Source organism: Cercospora kikuchii (genome assembly GCF_019650295.1).
Source record: "Cercospora kikuchii DNA, contig_00003, whole genome shotgun sequence".
NCBI lineage: Eukaryota > Fungi > Ascomycota > Dothideomycetes > Mycosphaerellales > Mycosphaerellaceae > Cercospora > Cercospora kikuchii.
The window spans coordinates 4,586,995-4,611,200 of record NW_025408584.1 but is presented as its reverse complement, the minus strand read 5'-3'; the positions used below and the strand labels follow the sequence as shown (position 1 = coordinate 4,611,200).

General features: G+C 53.0%; 11 protein-coding genes across 11 annotated transcripts; 3 read left to right on the top strand and 8 right to left on the bottom strand.

Annotated features, from left to right (window-relative positions):
* Nucleotides 1–95: 95 nt before the first annotated feature.
* Nucleotides 96–1,164, bottom strand: CKM354_000617700 (uncharacterized protein; the record flags this gene model as incomplete). Its single annotated transcript, XM_044801482.1, has 3 exons — nucleotides 96–397; nucleotides 463–553; nucleotides 613–1,164. 3 exons carry the CDS (start codon nucleotides 1,162–1,164, stop codon nucleotides 96–98), a joined length of 945 nt encoding a protein of 314 aa, XP_044657417.1.
* An 804-nt stretch (nucleotides 1,165–1,968) lies between these two features.
* On the bottom strand, nucleotides 1,969–3,510 carry CKM354_000617600 (uncharacterized protein; the record flags this gene model as incomplete). Its single annotated transcript, XM_044801481.1, has 1 exon — nucleotides 1,969–3,510. The coding sequence occupies one exon, from the start codon at nucleotides 3,508–3,510 to the stop codon at nucleotides 1,969–1,971; it is 1,542 nt and encodes a 513-aa protein (XP_044657416.1).
* A 653-nt stretch (nucleotides 3,511–4,163) lies between these two features.
* On the bottom strand, nucleotides 4,164–5,305 carry CKM354_000617500 (uncharacterized protein; the record flags this gene model as incomplete). The annotated part of the gene is made up of 2 exons (XM_044801480.1): nucleotides 4,164–5,131; nucleotides 5,191–5,305. The coding sequence occupies 2 exons, from the start codon at nucleotides 5,303–5,305 to the stop codon at nucleotides 4,164–4,166; spliced, it is 1,083 nt and encodes a 360-aa protein (XP_044657415.1).
* Nucleotides 5,306–6,347: 1,042 nt separating this feature from the next.
* CKM354_000617400 (uncharacterized protein) lies at nucleotides 6,348–8,509 on the bottom strand (the record flags this gene model as incomplete). Its single annotated transcript, XM_044801479.1, has 7 exons — nucleotides 6,348–6,522; nucleotides 6,582–6,754; nucleotides 6,811–7,085; nucleotides 7,143–7,394; nucleotides 7,453–7,983; nucleotides 8,031–8,117; nucleotides 8,407–8,509. 7 exons carry the CDS (start codon nucleotides 8,507–8,509, stop codon nucleotides 6,348–6,350), a joined length of 1,596 nt encoding a protein of 531 aa, XP_044657414.1.
* A 660-nt stretch (nucleotides 8,510–9,169) lies between these two features.
* On the top strand, nucleotides 9,170–10,531 carry CKM354_000617300 (uncharacterized protein; the record flags this gene model as incomplete). The annotated part of the gene is made up of 1 exon (XM_044801478.1): nucleotides 9,170–10,531. One exon carries the CDS (start codon nucleotides 9,170–9,172, stop codon nucleotides 10,529–10,531), a length of 1,362 nt encoding a protein of 453 aa, XP_044657413.1.
* Nucleotides 10,532–11,240: 709 nt separating this feature from the next.
* CKM354_000617200 (uncharacterized protein) lies at nucleotides 11,241–12,649 on the bottom strand (the record flags this gene model as incomplete). Its single annotated transcript, XM_044801477.1, has 4 exons — nucleotides 11,241–11,473; nucleotides 11,526–11,903; nucleotides 11,950–12,152; nucleotides 12,240–12,649. 4 exons carry the CDS (start codon nucleotides 12,647–12,649, stop codon nucleotides 11,241–11,243), a joined length of 1,224 nt encoding a protein of 407 aa, XP_044657412.1.
* Nucleotides 12,650–13,467: 818 nt separating this feature from the next.
* Nucleotides 13,468–15,252, top strand: CKM354_000617100 (uncharacterized protein; the record flags this gene model as incomplete). The annotated part of the gene is made up of 3 exons (XM_044801476.1): nucleotides 13,468–13,475; nucleotides 13,887–15,157; nucleotides 15,218–15,252. 3 exons carry the CDS (start codon nucleotides 13,468–13,470, stop codon nucleotides 15,250–15,252), a joined length of 1,314 nt encoding a protein of 437 aa, XP_044657411.1.
* Nucleotides 15,253–16,589: 1,337 nt separating this feature from the next.
* Nucleotides 16,590–17,312, bottom strand: CKM354_000617000 (uncharacterized protein; the record flags this gene model as incomplete). Its single annotated transcript, XM_044801475.1, has 1 exon — nucleotides 16,590–17,312. The coding sequence occupies one exon, from the start codon at nucleotides 17,310–17,312 to the stop codon at nucleotides 16,590–16,592; it is 723 nt and encodes a 240-aa protein (XP_044657410.1).
* An 880-nt stretch (nucleotides 17,313–18,192) lies between these two features.
* Nucleotides 18,193–19,411, top strand: CKM354_000616900 (uncharacterized protein; the record flags this gene model as incomplete). Its single annotated transcript, XM_044801474.1, has 3 exons — nucleotides 18,193–18,874; nucleotides 18,934–19,268; nucleotides 19,325–19,411. The coding sequence occupies 3 exons, from the start codon at nucleotides 18,193–18,195 to the stop codon at nucleotides 19,409–19,411; spliced, it is 1,104 nt and encodes a 367-aa protein (XP_044657409.1).
* Nucleotides 19,412–19,584: 173 nt separating this feature from the next.
* CKM354_000616800 (uncharacterized protein) lies at nucleotides 19,585–20,056 on the bottom strand (the record flags this gene model as incomplete). Its single annotated transcript, XM_044801473.1, has 2 exons — nucleotides 19,585–19,701; nucleotides 19,844–20,056. 2 exons carry the CDS (start codon nucleotides 20,054–20,056, stop codon nucleotides 19,585–19,587), a joined length of 330 nt encoding a protein of 109 aa, XP_044657408.1.
* A 537-nt stretch (nucleotides 20,057–20,593) lies between these two features.
* CKM354_000616700 (uncharacterized protein) lies at nucleotides 20,594–24,065 on the bottom strand (the record flags this gene model as incomplete). Its single annotated transcript, XM_044801472.1, has 3 exons — nucleotides 20,594–23,357; nucleotides 23,440–23,516; nucleotides 23,571–24,065. 3 exons carry the CDS (start codon nucleotides 24,063–24,065, stop codon nucleotides 20,594–20,596), a joined length of 3,336 nt encoding a protein of 1,111 aa, XP_044657407.1.
* Nucleotides 24,066–24,206: the final 141 nt, after the last annotated feature.

The following is a 24,206-nucleotide window of genomic DNA, read 5'->3' as shown; positions in this document are numbered from 1 at the left end:
ACATGGTCTGTCCCAGCAGGTTGGTCAGTCGATCACACGCTACAGTGTCAGTGCCGACAAGGAAGGAAGCAAACTCCTCCGGCAGCGTGATCCGTTTACATCATGCTCGATGGATTAGCCAATGCGCTGTTTGTGATTGGTCCCGGGTTTTCATAGCTGTCGAACAGCTTCGAGGAATTGACTCCTTTGACAATTCCATACGAGACACCGGCGGCCAGAGCTCCGATAAACAACGTTTCCACCGCACCAATTGCCGAGTCTTTGGCACAGCAGCCCGTGATCTTGGCCTTGACGTATCCGAAGACAAGAAGGATGACGACTGTGATTCCGATAGAACTGAACAGGGCTTCGTTGATGTGCTTAGTAGCAAAGTAGGGTATCATGGGAAGTAGGCCGCCTGAGAATCATGGCAGTGGTCAGCGAAGGCGAGCTGAAGATACTATTCGTAACAGTCATGCTTACCAAACAGATACGAGACACCCATCACCAGGCCTTCATTCCAAGCCACCTTCAACGCCGGCTTCTCTAACTTCAGCTCAAAGTCCATCATGAACTGCGATCGGTCAGCAAGCGATCCTACGAAGAATATAGGAGCGCAGACAAGAAACAAACCTTCACCCAAGCCTCCTCATCCCTCTTCAAACTCTCCACAACCCCTCTCGAATCCTCCCTTGAAATACTATACTCCCCCAAAATATCATAGATCTCCTGTTCCTCTTCTCCAGGAGACTCTCTCACTTCCCTTCTCTCCCTCTTCTCTTCCACCTCATAATGCTTCCGATCTGTCTTCGCAGCCAGAAACGCTCCTAGACCCATGGAAATTGACCCTGCGAAGAGTTCTGCCAGCCCGCCGAGGATGACGATCTTGGAGGAGCCGAGGGAGGAGAGACCGGCTGTGAGAGCGAAGGGGACTGTGAGGCCGTCTGCGAAGCCGATAATGCTGTCGCGGACGAAGATCCCGTTGCGGGCGTGGTGTTCGCTGTGGGTGGGTCCTGAAATGGGAGTGCTAGAGGAGTGGGAGCTCGGAGGGTCGGTCATGGGAGTCGAGGATGTGTCAGAGCTGGCTGGGCTGAGGCCTTTCTCGATATCGGTGTTGCGCGTTCTGGCCGGGAGGAAAGGGAGGCGAATCTGCCTCAAGAGACCTGGAATCCTGGCGAGGGCCATTTCGTCGAGTGCTCAAGAGCTGTTGATACTGAATCGTAGGGGCCTTCTGTTCGTAGTTATGAAAGCTGGTATGCTGAACACTGTCGTTCCTGTCCCCAAATGCTCCTTTTTACGTTCAAGTCTTGCTTCCTGTCGCGCAGCATTGTACAAAGTACGGCAAAACCTGAGCGCAAACAAACAAGTTTCCGAGTTGGTATAGGTAATAGATGGCTTGAATTGTGCGACGCGTGATCGTCGACGTTGGCCAGTTGCTTTCGTTGTCAAAGTCGGGTATTGACACGACTGGTCCACGAGCGGTCTGGAGCTTTACAATTGATGATTGAATGGGTGGATGCGCCACCAGCGCCACCAGTCGTGACAGATTTCTTGCTCGGGCATCTGAGATGCCTCGAACTTCAAGCGGTAGTCACTTGTGTGGACGTGCCACCTCGCACTTACCTCGAGTGCAGTCTGCAGGCAGTATACGGGTAATCGCAGCTGTCAAATGAAGCTTACGAACACGGCAGCAGCGAGAGAGCGGCGTCTTGTTGTCCACGTTGCTTCACCTCCTGCTCAAATGCAAGCAGCCGCGTTTTGACAGCGGGAATGCGCGTGAGCCGAGGCGAGCCATGCATGGAGCCTCGTGGTATGGCGAACAGAAACACGTACGACTTCAGCAACGAATGATTTCGAGTGGGAAGTAATCAACAGCAAACTCGTAGCACAATGGACAGCATTGGCGTTAGTTGTTGGTGTAGCTGCAATGAAGCGGTAGCGTCCATGATACATTTTGCTGCATCGAGCGACATCCTCTGCGTTGGCCGCTCAAGCAGATGCTTCCATAGCCTTCTTCTTCCTCTTCTGCTCTTTCAGTACTTTCCTCGCTGAAGTCCTCGCAGCTGCCATCTGATCTGCGGTGAATGGCTCCGGACTTTTCGTCGTGACATCAATTAAGGGCACTTCGCCAATCCCCTCTATCGAAGCCGTCTTCCCAGCCCCTTTACCTTTCTTCTGCTTGCGCGACTCGCTCAGAATTTTCATCGTCATGGCTTCTTGCTTTGCGATTTTTCTTGCGTTCTTGCGTTCGGCCTGCTTCGTGGTCGACGCAGTGCCTTCAGCTGCTTTCTTTGCTTCGCGCTGATCCTCCATCCATTGCCGTCGTGCCTTGCGAACTCTCTTTGGTAGAGATCTCGCTCCGATGCCTTCCCAGATACTGGGATCGAGGGGAACAGGAACATCCGGATCCACTGTGTAGCGGACATTGCCTTCGCTATCGATGACCTGATTGCTTCTCGACTTTGCCTGTTCCTCGTCCTGTGAGATTTGAGGAATACCAGATTGTCTTTGGTCATTCGCTTCCAGATCCTCCAAACCAGCCTCTGCCTCCAGAAGTCCCTCTATTCTCTCTTGTGGTTCGTAGTATTCTTCAAGTGAAACACCTTCCTTCTTCGCCTTCTTCTTATCTTTGCGATATTTCAAATATTCCTCGCTTGTCATGTCCATCTCCCAGGCTTTCATCTCTACGTCTTTTAGTCTCTGTTGTTCTTTCGCCGCCTTCTTAGCGGCTTTTGCCTCAGCTTTCTCGATCCTGGCCCGTCTCCTATCCCGCTGCTTCTCCTCATGCGTTTTATCTCTGATGTAATCGATGGCCTCCAATTGTGCTTGTTCTTTCGGCTTCAGTTGACTGATCACGAAGCTCTTCACCGCCTGCCTAAATCGTCGCACGCGCCTCTCCCTGTCGTACTTGTCCTGCTTCTTTCTGTCCTCTTTGCTGCTGGGTTCCAAGCCGGCCTCTTTGAACACACGCGCAACAGCTTCTTCGCCGTACAATGATTCGACAGACTTTCCCTTTGCCTTCCCTTCGAGCGCTCGATTTTTCACCACCCTAACTTCCAGCAAGCCTCTCTTTCTTGCTTCCTGCGTGAATGCATCGACTCTCCGAGAGACCATTTTCTTTACCTTCTCCGCGCCTTCTGTTTTGACCTTCTTGCCCAAGCTGTCGTAGCCACTGTCATCGTCCTCTCTTTTCCTCTTCTTCTGCTCCTCATTCCACTGCTGTATTGTGCCGCCCTCACTCTCTCCCTTCACGAATCTGCCATAGAGCCCTCCAGCAAACATACCCTTCTCTCTGACCTGGGCCAATGTACTCTTCTTTCCCGTTCCCAGATCTTTCAGTCCAGAATCGTAGGCGCGCATCCACCACTGGTCGCTGACAGCAGCATGCTTGTTCAACCCAACGCCCAGAACGTCGACCTTTTTCGAGATGAGTAGTGGCTTGCTGAGTCCGCGGGATTGAGCGCCATTGTGAGAGTCGAGACTACCGGAGCCCGACCAGCCGTAGGCCTTGAGCAACTTTTCGGCGTCCATGTTGCCCGGTTTATCGACAGATCTGGAATGCGAAGTCTTTGGGGCTTGGACTTGGGAAATTTTGGAGCCGCCAACCGGGAATCGCCGAATGCGAAAGCGAGTCATGTAGCCGTCCTCGTCGTGCGGTCACTGTTCCCCATCTCTTGCCAACTGCATCTAGGGAAGCGAATGCTCGTACAGGGGCGGTCCTTCTGCAGGCTTGATGTATCAGTGTGTTGGAGACGACCTCAATCTTCACAGCAAGATGCTCCCGCCCGAGCGCCACAATTCACGCTCGGCGCAGAGTTTCTCCGCTGCTCCGGTGTGCGACGACTTCTCCATCGGTCTGGTTCAACATTGCAATACACAAGGCGGCGCGGCTTCACATTATTCGGGCGGGCGCAATTAAGACCGACCAACGTGCATCCAGTTGGATAGAATTGGATTGGAACACTGACTCAGGCTGTACCTTTATTGCTAATGTTGCTCGGATACGCACCAGCACCCACCAAGGTGGATGCTTCTCGACAGATCGAGACTGCTTCAACATGCCTGGACTGCCTCGTCCAAAAGTCCCCGAATGCGGTCGCTGACTTGCCGACAGTCTTGTGGACTGGGCACGATGTATTCAAGCCTGATGAGATTCGTTCCACGCTCGAATGGTCGCCAGCCCTTCACAGATGTCCATGCGGATCCTTTTCATCTCCCCAAGGATGTATATTGGTCTTCTTCCCCCTTCCATCGCGATATGCATCCAGAACCTTGTTGACAGCTTCCGCATCCAGGCCTTCGATGACATCGAAACTGCAAGGATGAATTTTGTTCTCGCTCAACCACCTGGGAACTTCCTCCCAGAAGCCCACTGTTACTTCAGAATGGATCGGAGATACGCCAAATACCAAGCGGCGCTCGTATCCCGCTGATTTGGAGCCTATCCGAGCAGCATGGAATTCTCCTTCCGGCCGGCGGAGAGTGATCAACGTGCCCTTTCTCGTGTTTGAGAGAGCTGCCACGCCAAGCTCTTGGTCCTCGCCAGCGTTGACCGTATCAATCGCGTAGACCAAATCATCTCCTGCAACGGCGCGAATCTGTTCCAATGCGTTGGCGGCGTGTCGGTCGATGATGTGCGTTGCACCTCTGGAACGGAGCAAGTCCGCGTGGTGCAGTCCAGCTACCACGATAATTCGACCTATTCCCGCCAAGGCTGCCAGCTCAATCACGGCTCGGCCAGTGTTAGAACCACCCCCAATCACCAGAAGTGTGATGCTTTCAAATCCGAAAGACTTTGCCTCTGACGAAAATGGAGGCGGGAAGCCATGGCCGGCTTTTGCGAAGAGAGCGATGAAAGCGGCTAGCACATTGACGGGAATGGTGGCTGCTTCATCTATGCTCAGGCCACTGTTCGCGACCCTGCCCACGAACCTTGCATCAACAAGGGCGTATTGTTGCGCAGCGTTGAAGTCATTTGGATCGCCACCTTCAGCCATTGTGTGGCCAAACACATGCTCGCCAATCGAGAAACTGGCCGAACGCTCGCCGGTCCCTACTTTCAGAACTTCTCCGACCAAATCTGCACCGAGAACATATGGGTAGCTCGATACAAACAGACCGTTGTCGCGGGTTCTCTGGTCATGAGGATTCACTGTGTATCGTTCAGCTTTCTCAACTCCTTTCCACCAATGCAGAAAATCGTAGACTTACGGCCAGCGACCAAGACCTTCACCAACAATTGATTCTCATTGGGCTGCGGGATTGGTCGATGCCCAGCAACTAACGGAGTGCCAGCTTCGCGGAGGAGAAGGGCTTTTTGAGACATGGCTTTATCGGTATTCCAAGCAGAACGTAAATGTGGATGGAGGTAGGCTGCGATGGCTAAGATTAATAGATTCAACAACAACATTCGCTAGATGAGTTGAGTGATTCTCAGACGGAAGATGAAGCAATTGAAACCTCAAATGCTCATCGTTACACGATTTATGCCACGCCAAAAAGACGAACTACGCGCTCGGCTACTGCGTCATTTGTCATCCCCAACACGCAGCTTGGTAAGACTGCCATTGAATAGACCACGTTTCCAATCTTGCCCGCGAAACAGCTTGGTAAGACGATCGTTGTATTCATCACGCAATCAGTCATCTTGTGAAGGGCGTATGAAAAAGATCACGGATCTTCCGAGGCTTCACGATGATGGGATATCCTGATTACTGAACACGAAGTCTTATTGAACTCAAGCTGCTGGGGGCGTTTGAGCAGAGTGAAGACATTTGTGCTTCGTGGGCAACGAAATATGGGATCGGTGCACGCAACCCGCGAATGTTAACGCGAGCAGGCCTGGGAAATGAACAACCTAAGCCTGGGAAAGCTGATCCCGCTTCTAATAGAGCACTCGGACAGAAGAGTGTTTGTGAAGCGTGCAAGTAACTCTAGGAGCTGACAAATTGATGTCATATCCGTCGCCTATACTCAATTGGGTCCATGGTAGGCATGGGTTGACGGAACATGATCCGCTTTGTAAGACCGACAAACGAAAGCTAGTCTCGTGCACATGTCGACCACTGCTCGGTCTTTCTTCACTAAGTTCACGTACAGATCTACGCTGTGAGCTCAGTGCAGCATTGTGTCTGCCACTTTTGCATGTATGGATGACATCGATCTATCAAAAACGTTACTTGTTTCCAGTCCTCGTCCACGGCTACCATTCAGAACTCGTGCATCACATCGCTCCACGACGAAGCATGACCCGAATGAAGCATATTAGCTCTGATTTATAGCGGACGCGAGCTGGCAACTTCTACACAGACGGAGCAAGCCCATACGTCTCTATCTCTCCTTAAGACCGCAAGTCTAGCTAATGAAAGCTAACTACAGAGCTTTTTGAACCTAATAGGCTCGAAATTGGTCTGTGGGAAGACTCTGCTGCATTGTCGTGCAGGCAATAGCTTGCCGTCCTCTCCGAGATATTGTGGCCCATAGGACACCTCATAAGTGGAAAATATCATCGCCGCAGTGAGCCTCATCTCCGCCCACGCGATACTAAAGAGAATGTAAGCCTCGTGTTTGCAACAAAGATTTGGAGCTAGAGAAAGACTCACTGTTGGCCAATGCATGTTCTCGGGCCGGAGCTGAACGGCCAAAAATGTCTGGTCATTTGTCGGCCTTTGTCAGACTCTTGAGGTTCCTCCCAACGCTCCGGAATCCAAGTGTCCGCATCCACGAAAGCTGTGTGGTGCCGATGAACTGAGTAATGCTGAGCCGAGATCGTCATCTGGAAGCACACCTGTCAGTAGAGATTTTGATACAGATCATGGGTCCGATGCATACCCCCGAAGGAATGAAGTGCCCTCCAACCCTGAGCTCTGGTCCTGGCTTGATCAAACGCGGCTCTCCAAATGGTATAGGAGGGTAGCGACGCAATGTCTCTTTGATCACGCAATTTAAGTATGGTAGCCTATTAACGTCTGCCAGCACAGCTTCCACGCCTGGTTTGATGCCAGCTGCGAATAGCTCCTCGCGTAATCTGATCTGGCGTGCGTAGTTCTCGGGTCGACACATCTCAAATGTCATGTAGGACAAGGTATCGGCTGTGGTGAGCGATCCTGAACAGATCCATTGCATCAGTCAAGTACCAGCAGAGTGTCCTATATCGAGCTTACCTGCGAATAGGTGGTCCAGGCAGTCACTCGCGATCCAGGTCGTGTCAGGAATAAGATCTTTCGCTACGCCATCGCGATACTTGGAAATGAGGAGGCTGATGTGTGTTGGAACCTCGGTCTTGGGAAGCTCTTTTAGGTTGAGAAATTTGTTCACTTTCCTCACAACGTACTCATGAAGCCCACTGTCCTCGTCGGCGAAGCCTTTCATCGATTGGGGCAAAAATCTGCTATGCATAACCATGCTCATTACACCTGCGATGGAACGTCAGATACCGAAAGCGTCTTTGTCTCGAATAGGTTGGGGACATACATGGATACCACCAACGCATGAGCGTCCCGAAGGTCTTCCTCACGTCTTCGACGGGTATCCTGATCATCCTTACAGTTTGTCGATGGCCAGGTTCCTCGAGGGAATTGAGGGCATCGTCCTGTCCAAATACAATATTTGTCATGATATCTGCTGCAAGATAGCGCAACAAGGGCCAAATGTTGACTACCCCCTCCGAGTCACTGGCAGCTTCCTGGTCAATTTGTCCAGTGAGACGCTTGACGAGCTTTCTGAACATCGCCTGATTAGCTTCTGAGACGATCATCGGCGCTGCGTAGATGGGGGCGACTATTTTTCGACGGCCGCCGTGGAGCCCTGATTCCCTCGTCGAGGCAAGATTGGTCGTTGCGAATTGTTCGAGCACCAATGTCGCGTGCGGTGGCTTATCCAACTTGTGAGATACATAAACCTCACGAATGTCATTGGCTTCCACGATCGACACTTCCCTAGGCGAGAGGAGTACCACATCTCCATATTTTTGGTGCAAGGCATGGGCCCATTCCTCGCGATCCCCTGAGAGCTGTTAGCTGCTTCCTGCGTGGGAAGGCTTGATGGTATACCTTTGACCTCATGCCACCTCAGTGTCCATGGCGACAGCTTGCAACTTGTTGGCCCAGGTATGTGCAATGCGAAAGCTCGGATGGAATCTATGATTGCAGTCAAGCATATCCACGCCACTACCAACACGGCCAGCGACTCAACAGCGTGATAGTAGTCCACGCTTTCACGTTCACTGTGTATGTATGGTCTCGTGGATGTGATGCTCGGGCTTTATCACCGTCCAAGAGGCGGCTGGCATGCTCGGAGACTGTAGGTCTTAACGTCGAAGACAGCCTTTTGTCAGCCCTTCCCTTATTGTAGGGATCCCACCTAGGTCTGCAAGTCATAAGCAGGTGACGACTCAGCGGATCGAGGTGGCAACTCTCATTGTTCGACCCGATCTCATTGAAAATGATATCGCAAAAGCCATATTAGGCAGAGTTGCCGCAACACGATTCAATCCTGAATTCGCGTCACGATTTGAGAGGAGGAAAGCCATGCCTGTGAGCTGTTCATAGACAAGGTTTACCCCCTGACGGAGCTTGGACGTAGCACGCTAGACTGTATACAGCAAAAGTGCCGTTCATGCGTATCGCCACGCTATGTACAGGTCTTACTACCACTTGATTCCTATCACAACTGGTACTAAGCGTGTCAAAATGACCTCAGACCTGGCCATCTTGTGCACAATGCGACCAACACGAGCTAGGTGCGAGGCTGTGGGACAGACATAGCTTCTCTTACAGGGGCAAGAACCAAACCATGTTGACAACACCTTGACCGACTGAGAAGGATGCGACTGTATCACGCGTCAATGCACAAATGTTATGGAGCAACAGCGCAATATCCCCTCTCCAGCTCCGACTGCACACTCCGAAGCCCAGGTGACGTAAGCGTCGAAGCGGAAAGATGATGCAGGTGCAACGCTTCTCCTTCGCGGGAGCGTCTGGAAAGTGACAGGCAATGTTTCAGTCATCCACTCACTGTATCTTTCGGGAGGATTATGGTGGCTGCATACGGAGCTCCAGTGCCTCTGTCCCGAGTACTTTGTCAATCAGATAAAGACTTGGAGGGCCACAGTTGACATTTCGCTATTTCTGCCTCGAATATCTCGCCTTCGTGCGCAACAAGCGGCCTTGCTCGACTCTCCCCTTTCACCATGCACGACAGCCAGGATGTACCAATTGCTATCGACGACGGAGATTCTCTATGCTCGGCAACCGCCAGCGAGACAACAGCTCTACTTGCTCCGGCAAATTCAGCAGGAAAGGCAAGCATTGCGGAGGCAGAATGCTTTGGGCTCCCCAACAAGGCCGAGTCGGTGTGGCTATCAATGCTACATGAGGTTCGAGTCATTGCCATGGCCTCAGCACCAGTAATCGGGTCCTACATTCTACAGATGTCATTCCAAACTCTGTCTATCTTGATCGTCAGCACGACCTTCCCTCAACACCTGTCCACGGCCGCATTCTCTTACGGTTTCGCAACCGCTACTGGGTGGCTAGTTGCTCTTGGAGGCTCAACAGCGCTGGATACCTTGGCATCATCGAGCTTCACCGGGAGCACCGACAAACACGCCCTAGGCGTCCTATTACAACGCGCTTTGTTCGTGTTGACACTGCTCTACGTTCCCGTAGCAATTCTGTGGTATTTCTCCAGTACAGTGTTCATCTACCTTGGCCAGGATCTGCAGCTGTCTCGAGATAGTTGTCTCTTTTTGCGTTGGCTCATTCCAGGAGGACTAGGCTACATCTACTTTGAGACCACCAAGAAATACCTCCAGGCGCAAGGAATTACTCGAGCAGGTCCCTGCGTCCTTCTGATTACAGCGCCCATTAGCGCGATTCTCAACTACCTCTTGGTCAAGACTGCCGGACTCGGGGTTCTTGCGGCTCCAGTGGCCACAGGCATTGGCTTCTGGCTATCGTTCATTGGCTTGCTGCTCTGGATCAAGTTGGTCGAAGGATCAGAAGCTTGGGCCGGATGGGATCGACGCAGCTTCCACAACTTAGGTACTTTCGTCAGGCTCGCCTTGCTCGGTATTCTACATGTTGGTACGGAATGGTGGGCGTTTGAGATTGTCACCATCATCGCCGGCCAGCTTGGCGAAGTTGACCTCGCCGCCCAGAGTGCCATAATGACGTTGGATGCTGCCATTGCTTCGCTGCCCTTGGGCATCGGAATCGCTGCAAGTGCCCGTGTGGGAAACATGCTTGGTCTCAGGAACACCAAACGCGCCGCTATGGCCGCTCACGCTGCGGCTATTTTGAGCATGCTGGTGGGCGCCTTGATCGGCATTCTTCTACTGATGTTCAATGAGCAGATCGCACGAACCTTCTCCCCCGAAGCCGAGATCATCCTGCTCATTCGACTAGTGCTGCCGGTGATCGCCCTCTACCAGGTGGCAGATGGATTGAACGCTAGCTGCGGAGGCGCTCTACGAGGCATGGGCTGCCAACATGTCGGAGCAGCGGTCAACATCGTGATCTACTATTGCCTCGCGCTCCCAGGAGGAGCTTAGCTTGCCTGGCATGGTTGGCGCCTGGAAGGGCTATGGATTGTTCTGTGTGGAGCCCTGATGTTCATCGGCTTGATCGAGTGGCTTCTTGTGGGTATCACCGATTGGGAGCTGCAGGTGTCGCGGGCTTTTGAAAGAATGGACTGAAAACGAAAGGCTACAGCAGGTCGGTGCTTAGGAGGTATTGGCCAGAGCGGGATTGTGTCTAGCTGCCACCCATTGAGTTGAAGCGGTCATAATACTGGTAGTGTCTTCCAACATACGATGAAAGCTTCATGCTCGCAATCTGTCTTTCTCTCTCTACTCATGCCTAGTGGCGAGGCAACGCGGACTCTCGTGTCAGCCAGAGACGGCCATCGGCGAAATTGCTATTTTTCATTGTCGAGGAATGGCTGGGAAGCATGGACCAACTTACCAGCGATAAAGTGATGTTGGAAGGAATGCTGAACCAGTGACTCCATTTCATCTCGAACACCGTGCTCTTAATTTTGCTAGAAAAAGCTCCGCAGTCGACAAGCACAAGGCGTCGATGCTCGAGTCTAGAGGACGAGAACCATAGCAAAGTACGAGACAAACAAGACCTGGGGAAGCAAGCCGCTTGCTAATGATTTGAAACGTTGAAATCCTTCAGTATTTCCCCTGCCTCAGCTCTCTGAGCCGCTAACACTCAATGAGCCCGACCATTTACTATTCCCGACGGAACTCAGAGATTCTATATCGAAGGCTCGGGCACAGGCACTCTGACCATCCACAGCAGCAGCTCATATACAACGTGTGCCACGGCAAGACCTGTTGTTTCGGCAGTATTGTCGTAGACTGGCGAAAACTCGACCACGTCTCCTCCAACAATGTTGATCCCGGCCTCGGAGAGTCCACGGAGGATCTGAAGAAGTTCACGGGTGGTCCATCCGCCTGGCTCCAATGTGCCAGTTGCCGGCGCGAATGCTGGACCCTGTCAGTTTCTATCGTTGTCAAGCGGCTTTGGCGGTGATCTCACCCGGATCTAGCGAATCAATGTCAATACTGACATAGGTGGGCAGTTTTCCAACGCGCCTCTTGACCTTTCCCACTATCCCGTCGACTCCAAGCCTATCAATCGCCCCAGCTTTGATAATGGAGAATCCGCAGCGGGCGTCGTCGTCTAGGTCGTCATGGCTGTCGAAGAGCATTGATCTAGTGCCGAGATGCATGTTGGAGTCATTCGACAACGATCCCTCGTCCGCGAGGATATGGAACATGCTGCCATGGTTGATCTGGCTGTACTTTGACGCTCCACCGCCGATGATCTTGGGATCCCAGGTGTCAAGGTGGGAATCGAAGTGAAGCAGCGCAACGGGCCCCCAGAACGAACTCAAAGCGCGGACGACGGGAAGACCTGGAAGAATTAGCCCGCCGAGAACAAACGGTAAGATAGCACATACTGATTGTGTGATCGCCCCCAATGGTCAGAGCTCTGCGTTGGGTGCTCTTGTGGGTATCGTTTGTTCTCCCCGACAAAATCGCGTGAGATCCTTTCTGGAGATGCTTGATGGCTTCAACCTTATCGAAAGGCGTGTTGGAAATATCCCCGCAGTCCACCACTGTGGCCCAGGAGCGAAATGGATTCAAGCTGGGGTCGTCCGTGCTGTGCTCGAGCTCCAATTAGTTCCCCTGTCCGCTCCAAGATGCAAATGACTCAGGCACGATGCAATCGTCGGCCCTTGAGACGTACCTGTAGGACATGTGTTCGTGGAATCTCCGGGAGCTGAGTCTTGCCGCAGCAGGTCCAAAGCGAGCACCTGGGCGATATGAAACCCCCAAGTCAAAAGGCGCTCCCACAATGGCAATGTCAAACTCTGAGGTGCTGTCGTTGGAGAAACAGTCGGGTTGCGGAAGATGAGCAAAGGTAGGGCTGCCAGCGACCAGCATTCCTGCCAGGCCTGAGTCGGGTTCAATGTAACACTCCTCCTGCATGAGTTCATCGATTTGGTAGCCCGCCGGATCTGGAAGACGACTGCGCGAGCCAAAAATCGATCGGTCGACGAAAGAAGTGGCAGGATCATCGGACGCGACGAGTCGCTGCTGGTCCTCCACCAGGGGCGTTCCTACCACAACCGCGGCAAACAGAGCAGCAAACCGCATCTTCGTAACCATCATGCCTCTTTCAGTTGGCAATATCCACCGGAGGTCTCTTGCAAGATGGCTGTAGCTGAACAATTTATCCCATGCTGCAGGAGAACAACCCCAGCGACATACCTTCGAGGAGACAGATCATGCCCACCAGTCTTGGCATCAACGTACTTCTCTTTGTGGCTTGTACGCCTAAGCGTCCGTGGTTTTGTGTCATCTTGCTGGTTTCCTGATTACGTAGAAGTACCGTTTCTACTTTCAAATCTTCACGGAGGACAGGGAATGGGCGGAACAGCTGTGGCTAACCAGGCGCGGCGCCTAGTGACCGGGATATGCCCACGTCAGCGTGGGCGAAGGTTTCTACCCTCCCATAACCCGGCGCACTTGGCTCGGCTTACCCAGTTACAGTACTGTATAAAACTTCTGTACAGCGGGACTTTTGCCTCTTCCGAAAGACTCGAGTCGCACTGATACCGCTTCGTCTCGTGCTTGTCTCGTACCACCCAAAGCCCGGGATCGTCCGGGACTGCAACCAAGATCCAGTCTGCAGTCGTCCGTGGCCTATTCTGCATCTTCTGCAGGACAGTGGACGCGTGTGATGGAGCGCCAGATCGACAAGTCCACCAGCAAGCGAGTGGAGGGAGCCTGCAGTGGATGTGCGCGGGCGAAACAGAAGGTATATCCGAGCTTTTCCTCCCCGCTCATTACGTGACAATGTCTTTTCCAGTCCAACGTACTTTCGGAACATTCGCCGTTGCTCCCACAAGGCTTCAGCTCACATCTCACACAGTGCGATCATAAACAGCCGCAGTGTTCTCGGTGTGACCGCAATGGCTTGGTCTGTGTGCTGCAGACGTTCAAGCCGGTCGAACTCCCCGAGGATGGGACGAGGCCTCTGAGGGCGCAGTTCTCGTGCTGCAAACGCAGTAAGTAGACCTCTGACCGCCCAAAACAGAAGACTCTCACTCATTGATCGTCCTTTATCTTGATGCAAAGACCTCGAAAGGGACAATCGGCATTTGGTCTCTTACGATGCACCACCCGGCAGGCCCTCTTCGCGTCCATTGCGGCGACCCACAGCTCAGGCGCATCCCAACTTGGACGCACCTGAGAGAACGTACGAGACAGACGAGGATATCGATGGGTCTCACGCAATCGATACGCAGGATAATCGTGCTTCGTTTCGAGCTAAGAGCCCTAGTTTACGGACCATCTTGAGACGCCAGTCGGGACTGACTGACTATGGCAGTGACTATGCCTCTGAGGCCCTGGCCCAGCCACCGTCATTTTCTTGCTTCCAACCATTCTCCACCCGTGGGCCTGCGTCACCAGGGGTCATCGTCGCCAGTCCGGCTCTGCAGGTCCAAACCGATGTACACTTCCTCTGGCAGCACTTCGTTCAACACACTTCCAAAGGTTTCTTGATTTGGGACTCCAATATATGGCTCGGCGACAAGGCAGCTGAGGATCCGTACGCAACCGGCTTGCCCGACATGGCGACCGCTAGCCTGCCCCTGTACTATGCTGCACTTGCACTGTCTGCCTTCCACTATAACGGATCGACTGGGGACAACTCTTTGTGCGAGTTGCAAACGACATATGAGCGCAAGGCCATCCAGGCTCTAGCCGAAAACCCCAGCAACGCAGCTCAAAGCCCTGAACACTACCTCCACACCGTGACCTGTATCATGCTGCTATGTACCTCGAGCCCCGGCGTGTATGCCGACTTACTGCCTCTGGCTCGGAGTGCCGCAGCTTGCCTCTTGAACGAGAGGTCTCTAATCACTCTCAATCCAGACCAGCTGTCAGTGGCCATGATGTTGGTCAGGTGGTGTGAAGTATGCGTATTATGCTCTTTCCGGTCCACCACCCGGCTCTCAGAGAAGTCGATACACAGTCTGCTAGAGGATATGGCAGATGATGAAGAGGTCAAGAATCCAACGACGTTCAAGAACTGGATAATACATCCCTTGTATGGGTTCTCTCGACATCTGATCAGGCCTCTTTTGAAGATGGCACGCCTCACACGAGACCTTCAGAATGCTGAGACTTGGCCAACCCGTCTATTCAGCCTCGAAGCCGAGATTGTTGAGCTGGAAGCCCAGCTTCTCGAGGCTCGAGAGGATGACACAAAGGCGACTGGCGCATGTCCGATCCGTCATAACTGTCTTCTCCATCTGAACGAGGCCATTCATTCCTCCGCCATCATCATCTTCTATACGCGTCTTCGGGATCTGCACTGGACCAATTACTTGATACGCACGCATGTGGAGACAGTATGCTCGGAGCTTTCATATCTCGACCGGCACTCGAGGATATCGCTAGCTATTATCTTCCCGTGTTTCGTCGCTGGCTGCGAAGCTGTCGACGCCACTGCTCGACAACGAATTCTGAGCCTACTCGACGACCTGAAAGGAAATTGGCTTGGCCGTACGTCGAGGATGGCGCAGTGTCTGCAACATGTCTGGGCTATTCGCGATCAAGACCCGGGTGCCACGTGGATGACGTGGAATAAAAAAGGTACGTTCCATATTCCAGTCCTTTCATTAAAAGATAGGCACTAACGAGAACTTGACATAGTTTCGCCGCAGTTTGCGGACTGTATTCCTTGTTAATATATCATACCCAGATACCCAGATCGTTGGCTCTTCGTGCCGAATGTAACCCATGCACTAGAACTCATCTGCCATGTACAATAAGAACACTCAAAGACGCAATACCATTCAAAAACAGTATCGCATGTCTCTGGCTTATACATCAACAGCTACATTTCAGAACTCGTACACTACAACACTATACGAGAAACCATGGTCCAAATCCTCCTCTTGTTCCCCGTCGCATGCCACGTGCCAACAGCGTGGCAATTGGAACATCTCCTGCAAGCAGGAACGAGCACTCCAAGACATTGCTGATCCTGCCTCGGAGAATCAAGAGATCTACAGACAGGCTACTCAGCCGGCTCTAGTGCTTCCCGAGAACTTCTTATTTCTCGCGAACCTCGCAGACACGAGCGACGTGCATGATGCTTGACTGACTTGGCGTGTGGAGTAGCACAGAACGACGTTTGAGGGCATTAATTCTATCTACTCTGCTCGTAGTAATCCGCGTTTGCCTATTGCTCCTCTTGAGACGCGATGACTGTAGAGTTTGTTAAGTGGATCTAAAGGAAGAGGGGAAGCAAGAATGGGCATGATAAACATATGAAAGCACGTTGGTCGTCAATCTTTACTACTTCACGTCTTTGCAAAACGCACCTTGTTCAGAAGTATTGCAATCAGCCAGCTGATATCATTCTCTACACAGTCCGTTGAGGATCAGCTCAATTCCAAGACCCATAAGATCAGAGTCCTTACGCCTGTCACCAAGATGCAATTCCCGGCCTTCATCTCTCTTCTTTTGGCCATCGTGACCCTTTCCTCTGCGGCGCCGGTGGAAGAACGACAATTGAATGGCGCACTTCTATGCCCATTGCTGGGAACACCGCTGTGCAATGTGCAATGCATGCTGCTCACGCAGACTTCCGGACAATGCGCGCCCAACAGGTGAGTCTGCGCTTTGATCTATAGTTCGACAGGCGAAGTGAGAGCATGCGGGATTGGGGAGCATTGCTGCATGGGACACTGTGCTGACGAGGTACGCGTGCTGCAGGAAATGTTTCTGTGCTGATGATGCCGGGACCATCTTGGAATAGACGGAAGATATCAGCGGAGACGCCAAGAACAGGAAGCAATAAGGCTTCGGTTGGAGAGTGTGCTTGATGTTGGTGCTCTGGAATCAGGAAATCAGCTCCCTTGCCAAGGTGCTATATCCACAGTATGTCAGTCTGAAGGCCAATCGAAAAATGATTTCGAAAACGATCATTCACAACTCTACGCTCGTATGATTTTGTCATCTTGTCGTTTCGGGTTCTGACAAGGAGGAAGCATTATCATTGCGCCAGTCGTGTCTGTCATCACAACCCAGCTAGCCGTCTGAGCCCATGATTCCTGATCAATCTCCCATCTCCCTCAACACCGACACCCGGTGCCAGTGGTTCTCCATCACCAGTAGCCAGATCGACCATAACCTTCGCAAAACTGGGAGCAGGAACCACCATGCCCTTGTACACCACCTCGAACAAGTTGCCCACACCTGTCGCGAATCTGTCCCATGCTTTCACATTCCGCTGTGCCAGATACTGGCCTTGCGTATTGATTGCGCCAGGTCGCGCATTATACACGCTCAAGCTCGGGTGTTCTTTCATCATCTCCAGCAACGTTTTCTCGGTCTTCCCTTTGATACGACTGTACAGCATTCCACTATCACTCTCAGCGTTCACGCCTTCGCCAGAGAGGTAGACGAAGTTGAACTTCGGGCCCAGCGTGGAGAAGGCTTTCGCGGCTGCTACTGGATAGTCGAACGTGATCTTGGCATAATCTGCTTCATTTATCCCGCGACTGCTTATGCCTTGCGCCCAAATACATCCTGATGCGCCTTTCAGTTGCTCGAGGAGGGTTTCGGGGTACTGTTCGAAGTCTTTGTGTAGGATTACATGCGCTTTCGGCTGGTTCTCTGCGAGTTTGACGTCGCGTCGGGAGAGGATTGAGACGCGTGCGATTGAGGCGTTGGAGAGGCAGTAGGAGAGGATCGCGGCGCCTGCTGAGCCTGTTGCACCGGTGAGTATGATATGGGCCATGTTGAAGGCTTCTACACTGTGATGAGTTTCATGGCGGAGTGAGGAGGGGAATGCCACAGGTGGTGGGCGGTTGTACAGACTGGAGGATTGAAGGATCGACTTCAGCCGTAAACGTAGCGAGTTGCCTCCACGTTGATACTGTACCTATCAGTACATCTGAACTACGATCGCCATGAGAACACTGCGAGAATGGCAAGCTTGATGGTAGTTGTCTTTGTGATTGATACGAATAATGCTGCTCAGTCGTTCCTCCCGGGACGTCACCTCTTGGCCTTGCCTTGCTGTGCCCCGTCACGGGGTCGGCGATGATGTATGCCTTCTTCACCCACAACCAAGTTCTGCTGCCACCCACACATCATCTCTCGCAGTCCAGATGGCGTCTGTCGATCTGCTGACGACCACGCCTGCGCCACACACATGCCTCCCTCGTCGATCGGTGGCTGCTTTAAGGCTACCAGACCTGTGGACTATGGCGTAGTCTGCAGTGAATATTCATGTCGCCATGTTTTCGAGGAGTAGACATGGTTCGGATGCTCGAAGCCTTGAGACGAGCTTTACGGCCCGATCATCCACTGTCTAACAGCAGCTATACGAGAGAGATTGCTCAAGCCAGATTGTTAAGGCAAAGGCCTTTCGGGCATCTCCAATGCCCTACACACCCATGGCGCCATCCGCAGCATCATCGTGCATGAAGAGCTCGAAGACAACACACGCCTTGCTAGAACAGGTAACAGCAGTGTGGCGAAACCAGGTTTGTGCATCAACTTAATTGTGACCTCAGTGGTATTTATGGTCGTGTGTGGCACGCACGACGACCAGAAGTCCATAAACGATCGATACCCACAGGACACTAATCTAATAACAAAAATTCTCAAGCACCATGTCAGCACCACCAGTCCCAGTCTACAATGATACCACAGCTGTACCGCCAGCTAGTGCAAGCCATGTGAGCCCAGGCCATCTTCCAGGAACCACACATACGACCAGCAATGTACCAGCAGCGAATGCACCAGGACATGTACAAGCTCCTCTAGCACCCGGATCGCAGACGGCCGCACCTCAATCGACTGGACTTCGTGCGAAGCTTGCCCAAGCACAAGCAGCAGGCCCCCACACAACCGGCACGCATTCGACAGTACCAAACACAGTGCCCCATGCAACAACATCTCAAGCAACAGTCGCTCAGCCAGTAGGTCCTGGAGCCACTGCAGCCCACCAGGCCCCACTCGGCGGAACGACAACGACCCATACAAACGCCCCAGTGGGAGCGACGACCACTAGTCATTCAAATGCCCCGCTAGCCTCGACAGCAGGTGGTGCTGCTGTTGCCGGCGCTCCTGTGGCAGGCGCACCAGTAGCACAGCCGATGGCGAATCGATTGGCAGCATCTGGACTTCCTATGCTACAGCCTTTCCAGCCTCCACTTGGTCCTTCTTCCAATGAGCAGCTCTACAGCCCTCAGCAGATTACACTCACACTCACGGAGAAGGTGTGGGCTCTTGGAGATACATTTACAGTACACACTGCCGATGGTGCGCAGATCATGCAGGTGAAAGGAAAAGGCATGTCCCCCTCCCGCGTCTCCCATTGCTCTTGTGTACGACTTACTGACTTTGTCCAGTCGTCTCCCTCCATGGCAAGAAGAAGTTTTCCGACATGGCCGGCAACGAACTCTTCACCCTCGCTGAGAAGAAACTCAAGCTGCACAAGACATTCCATGCCGAGGCACCCACAGGACACAACTTCGACATCGAGGGAAACTTCTCCTTGGGCAGCTCTAAGAGCACTGTCAAGTTTGTCAATGCTTCGGACAAGCGACCGATGGAATTGCAAGTCAAAGGAGACTGGCTTGATCGCAGTGCGAAGATCACACTGGCTAGTGATCGCGACAGAGTCGTGGCACAGATGAGCCGTAGCTTCTTGAACGCCAGAGAAGTCATTGGCAACAAGCAGACTGTGAGTATCGCATCTCGCATTGTTGAATCGCTTCGGGATGCTGACATGCGGAATAGTACTTCGTGACAGTTGCACCGGGTGTTGACTTGAGCCTGATCGCAGCCATTTGCGTCGCAATCGACGAGCGCGAGAATGACAAGTAGTCAAGCAACCTAATTTAGCGACGATGAGAGAGAAAAAAAAAGCTCACGAGGATGTCAAGCGTCAGATATCGGATTTCAGCCTGTAGTTCAGCATACTCTCAATGATACCACTTTGCGATCAGTCACTCTTCTGAAATTGTTCTTTTCACCCAATCGTTCATCATCCTCAACAATCATCCCACCAACTCCGCAACATCAGCATCCAACTGCTTCGGATTCGCCAACGAAGAGAGCACACTCTTCGTCCTCTTCCCATCCTGAAACACGAAATACGCCGGGAAAGTTCTCACCTACATCAGGAACAAAAGTCAGCATTCCTCCCAAAAGCGCCCTGCAAACTCTTCCACACCTCCACGGCCCACCTCAGCCGTCTCAATCCCATACCATGTTTAACTTCGAATGAAGTGAAAGATCAAGGGAAGAAATCCATACCACCAACTCAGCATTAACATCATCCGCATCAAAAGCATCATACCACGCAAAAGCAACTTTTCCATCCGCACTCTTCTCCTCCGCCACAGAATTGAAATGCGATTTAAAAGTCCTGCTGTTCGCCGTATAATTCGCGTGAGCGAAAACAATCACCGTCGGAGTCGAAGCGATGAGCTCATCGTATTGCTTCTTGTTTTCGAGTTCGACAGCCATGTCGTCGAGGTGAGGTGATTCCTTTGGTTGATCTGACTCTCTGGATGTCGTGTTGTGTTGTTAGAGTACCATGAACGTTGGTTGTAAGAGGAGTATAGCACACCATATGCGTAGCCCGATGACCCCTCACGCCAAAGAAGCTCTAGATTCAGTAAGCTTTGTTCCTTTGCCGCGAGAGCGCACCACGCTAAAGCTCAGGTATACCTCTATTGCGGGGCGCTTGGGTCATGTTGGTCTTGACTTCATCTCCTCTATCGCGAAATGCGCATTCTTGCGCTGCATACAAGAATCTAGCTCGCGTAATGTAAGCTATGGGAGCATGTCTCCTGAACGATGAGAGGAGCTGGCTCAAGCCAACTCAAACAACAACACCATGCATAATAAGCAACCTCGTTCATGCCCATCTTGCAAACCCGGAAGTACAACTGCTGTCGATATACCCAAACCAGTAGACAATGCTTTTTAAACAAAAGCGGAACAGACCACAGCCGCAAACTCCGTGAACAAATTGACAAGCAGAAACGCTGCCATCCAGCTTTAGTGACTGGAGATGGCACAGTTGCCGCAGTATCCGTAAAGATGCTCATTGCTGGGGATCGGCATCTGCTCGACTGCATCCACAACCTCCATGTTGTCGCAAGGTTGCCGCATATGACCGGCGAGCTGGGCCCAGTGATGTCGAGATCGAGGAGCGAGGGGAGCTTCAGGTGAGCCATCCTCGTTCACAGCTCCGATCAGGCGAGGGCCTCTGCCATTACTTGCAACTCTACGCTGGTAGTTGAATCGTATGCCGCTGTTCGGATCACGTTCAGCGTCCGGGCCATGCCCAACGAACTTGATCTCGCGACCGTCGCCACCTTTCCAGCCGTAGACCCGCCGCACCTGGTCTGAGCCAATTGTCCACGAGCGTGGCTGTTGGGCTGGAGTTCTTGGCAAGGCGAACTGCGCGGAGTTGAAGCCTACAGGCGGTGGGCGAGGCGCCATCAGAGGCGGAGGAAGCATCGGCATGGCTGGCCTGCCTGGAGCGAGTGGTGTCTGAAGGTCTATACCAGACGTGGCTGCCCAGTGGACAGGTTGGCCGAGCGGATGAATGCGAGGGAGATGAACTTGACCCATGTGTGACTCTTGCGGGCTCGAACCAAAAACATCTGGGCACGTCGTGGACAGCGATTGCATGCCAGCATACTGCCCGTGAGCTGGACCTGCACCATGTGAATGGCTTTGATGATACGGACCAGGAGCCCCGCGGATATGAGTGCGACGTTCGAGGATCGCACGTCTCATATCCGGCGTCATGTTCAGCCATTCGTCCTCATCGTAGAACCTCGTTGCTTCCTCGGTCGTGGGAAAGCCATCAATGAGTGCTGGCGACGAGTCATCAGGTGCTCTGGTCGGCTGTGGCTGAAGCTTGGCGGCAGCTGCGTAAGTATGTGGGTGGGTGGAGTTCGAGGAGAATGCACCATGAAGTAATGGTGCGCCCTGGTGCTGTGCTGTCGCTTGCTGATGCACAGGTTGCTGTACCTGCTGTAGCATTGGCTTGAACTCCTGCGCTGTGGCTCTAAGTGAAGGCGGTGCATCTGTAGTCTGACGACTCGTAGCAGATGAAGTGGTCGCTCGCTGAGCGGCAGCATCCTTAAGAGCAGCACGCACATGTGGGGGGACCACAACCTTCTTGTTTCTCGAAACAGCATCAGATTCGCGTCGCTCCTTGTTGTCACCCTTTGATGCCTCAAACGTTGCTTCTTGAATGTCGTACATCGTTCGCGACTCCGGCGGGCTGAAGGGATCGGACTGGTTGGTTCGCGAGCTTGGACTGAAGAGATCCGAGGTGCCACGTACGTTGGAGACATGCGGACCTTCTCTGAGAATACCAATTCTATCCAACTTCGCCTTGATTGGTATCAGGAGATGCCCATGCGAGGCTCTACGCTGGGTGGTCAGGTTCGCGACCATGGGTAGACCAGCTGCCCTAGCCTGCTGCGAGAGAAGCTCGGCAATCGAAGTATTTGCAGGCAGCTGGCGAGAGTGTGGTAGATCAGCGCCAATTGTAGAACGTCGTGGGGCAGGCAACTTGATGGAGTCCTTGCTTCGTGGCTGCAGCTCGGACATTCGACGATCGCTCAGCTCCACTTGGATAGTGGTCTCAAGCGATGCGGAAGAGGCATCGTCCGATGTTATTGTCGCTGTATCCTTCACCAGCGTTGGCGAGACATCAGCCTTGACAACATTGCGCTGCAGTCGGGGAGAGTAGGGCGGCGTAGTCTCTTGTCCGATAGTCGCGATAGTCCGCTGGGTAGCGGCCTTCGTCGGTGACCTGTAAGTGCCCGTCTTCTTCCGAGGGTTGGCCTCCTGCGCTGCAACAATCTGCTCAGAAGCATGAGATCCTATGCTAGGGTGTGCAGGGACCTGACAGTGTTTCGCTGCCTGTGATGGAGAGCCACTAAGCCAGTCACCCGGCAGAGACTTGCGCTTTTGTTGTTTTTGAGCGCTGGAGCATAGCGAAGGCGACTTTCCCTCTGGTGGAGTTCCGCTAGCGTTGTTGTTGATGCTCTTGCGAATCGTCTCGTCAGCGCGACGACTGAAAGCCATGGTAGGCTGGGCGAAACGGGGCGATGCCTTGACGGGAGTGTTGAATTTGACGTTCAGCTGTGCGTCTTGATCGCATCTCCCATCATTCGCAACGCGACGGATCCTGGATGCAGGGCCTGACGTCTGCGTGGGCGACGCAGATGTATTCTCTTGGTCTGCTGCATCGGCGGTGGTGGCCGACGGCGAGACGCTGTTTCCATTCTCCTCCTCCCTCGTGATGTTGTTCTTGTCGTCTGTCTGCACCCCAACGTGCGTCACCATGCTTGCATAGGACGGTTTGCGAACCGCGTTCAATTTGAGCGATGATGGTTGCAAAACGTGCTCAGCGGTATGGAGTTCAGGAAAGTCGAGACTGCTCGGAGGGGTGGTCGGAGCATCAGACATCGCCATATCCAGCACACAAGCTTGCTGCAGTTGCATCCTCTCATGTTCACGTTGAAGGAGAGCTGCCGGAGAAAGATTGGGGTCGATCGCCTGCAACGGAATGTCATGATGACCCTGAGTGACCGGCGATGATGGATTGTTCGAGTATGCGCTTTCATTGGCATCCCGGGATCTCTGAAGGTGGTCACCTTCTCTCTTGAGACGCTCAAGTTCTTGCCGTGCTTCGACCAGCTCTTTGAACATCTCAGCATAGTCGCGGGCCGTGTACCGATGCTGTGGACTTGGATTGCTTTGCAGTACCGCGTTGGGTGTCCGCTTGGTGTCTTGTCTGCTGAGACGGATCAGTGCCATTCAACATATCGATGAGCAGTGGTATGCCAGGTTTCAAAACCTGAACGACTAAGGCGTACCTGTCAACAGACTGTTGCTTCGATGAGGATCGTTCGGAAATTGTGTCGGTAGGAAGTTTCGCGCTTGCATCAGAGATCTTGTTGCGCTGTCAGCAAAATGCCATGTCACCGGGTGTGAAAGAGCTACTAACGGCGCACTCGTGTCCGTAAGCATCGAGCTGACTGGGCTCTGCCGGCGATGTCTTCTTTGCAGCGCCGACTATGAGTTGGAATGGTTCTCTCCAATTCGATCTGGCGAATGTGGGCAGCGTAGCCATATCGAAGATGACCGGGTCCGAATGCCTGCGGACGGGTCGCTGCAGATGTAAAGATGCGACGTCTGAAGTCGGCTCGAAGATGGATGGTAAGGTGTACTGCCGATGCGAGGTGTGGGTGTCTGATGTTGTTGTGGTGGGAGAGGAGGACGGAGCAGTGGAATTGGAAGTAAGGTCGGGAATCGAGCTCGCGCTCCCCTCGTCGTCGTCGAATGGATCGGAGTTGCCAGCAGTAGAAGGCGGTCGCGGTGGGTGCTGCGCCTGCTGTGGAAGGCGCGCGGTTGCAACCGGAGTCGCATTCGCGCAGTAGTTGACGAGAACGGTCCGCTGGTGGCGACAGCCGGCGTAGTAATAATACCTATGTTGGCACATTACTGCTGCGCGCGCGACATGAATGCAGCCGGATGCGGAAGCGAGCCTGGGAATTGGGAAGCAGAGCGGTATGGATGCGCGGGTGTGGGATGGTCGTGGCTGCTCGAGTCCGTTCCAAACAAGTTACGGCAGATGTTTGAC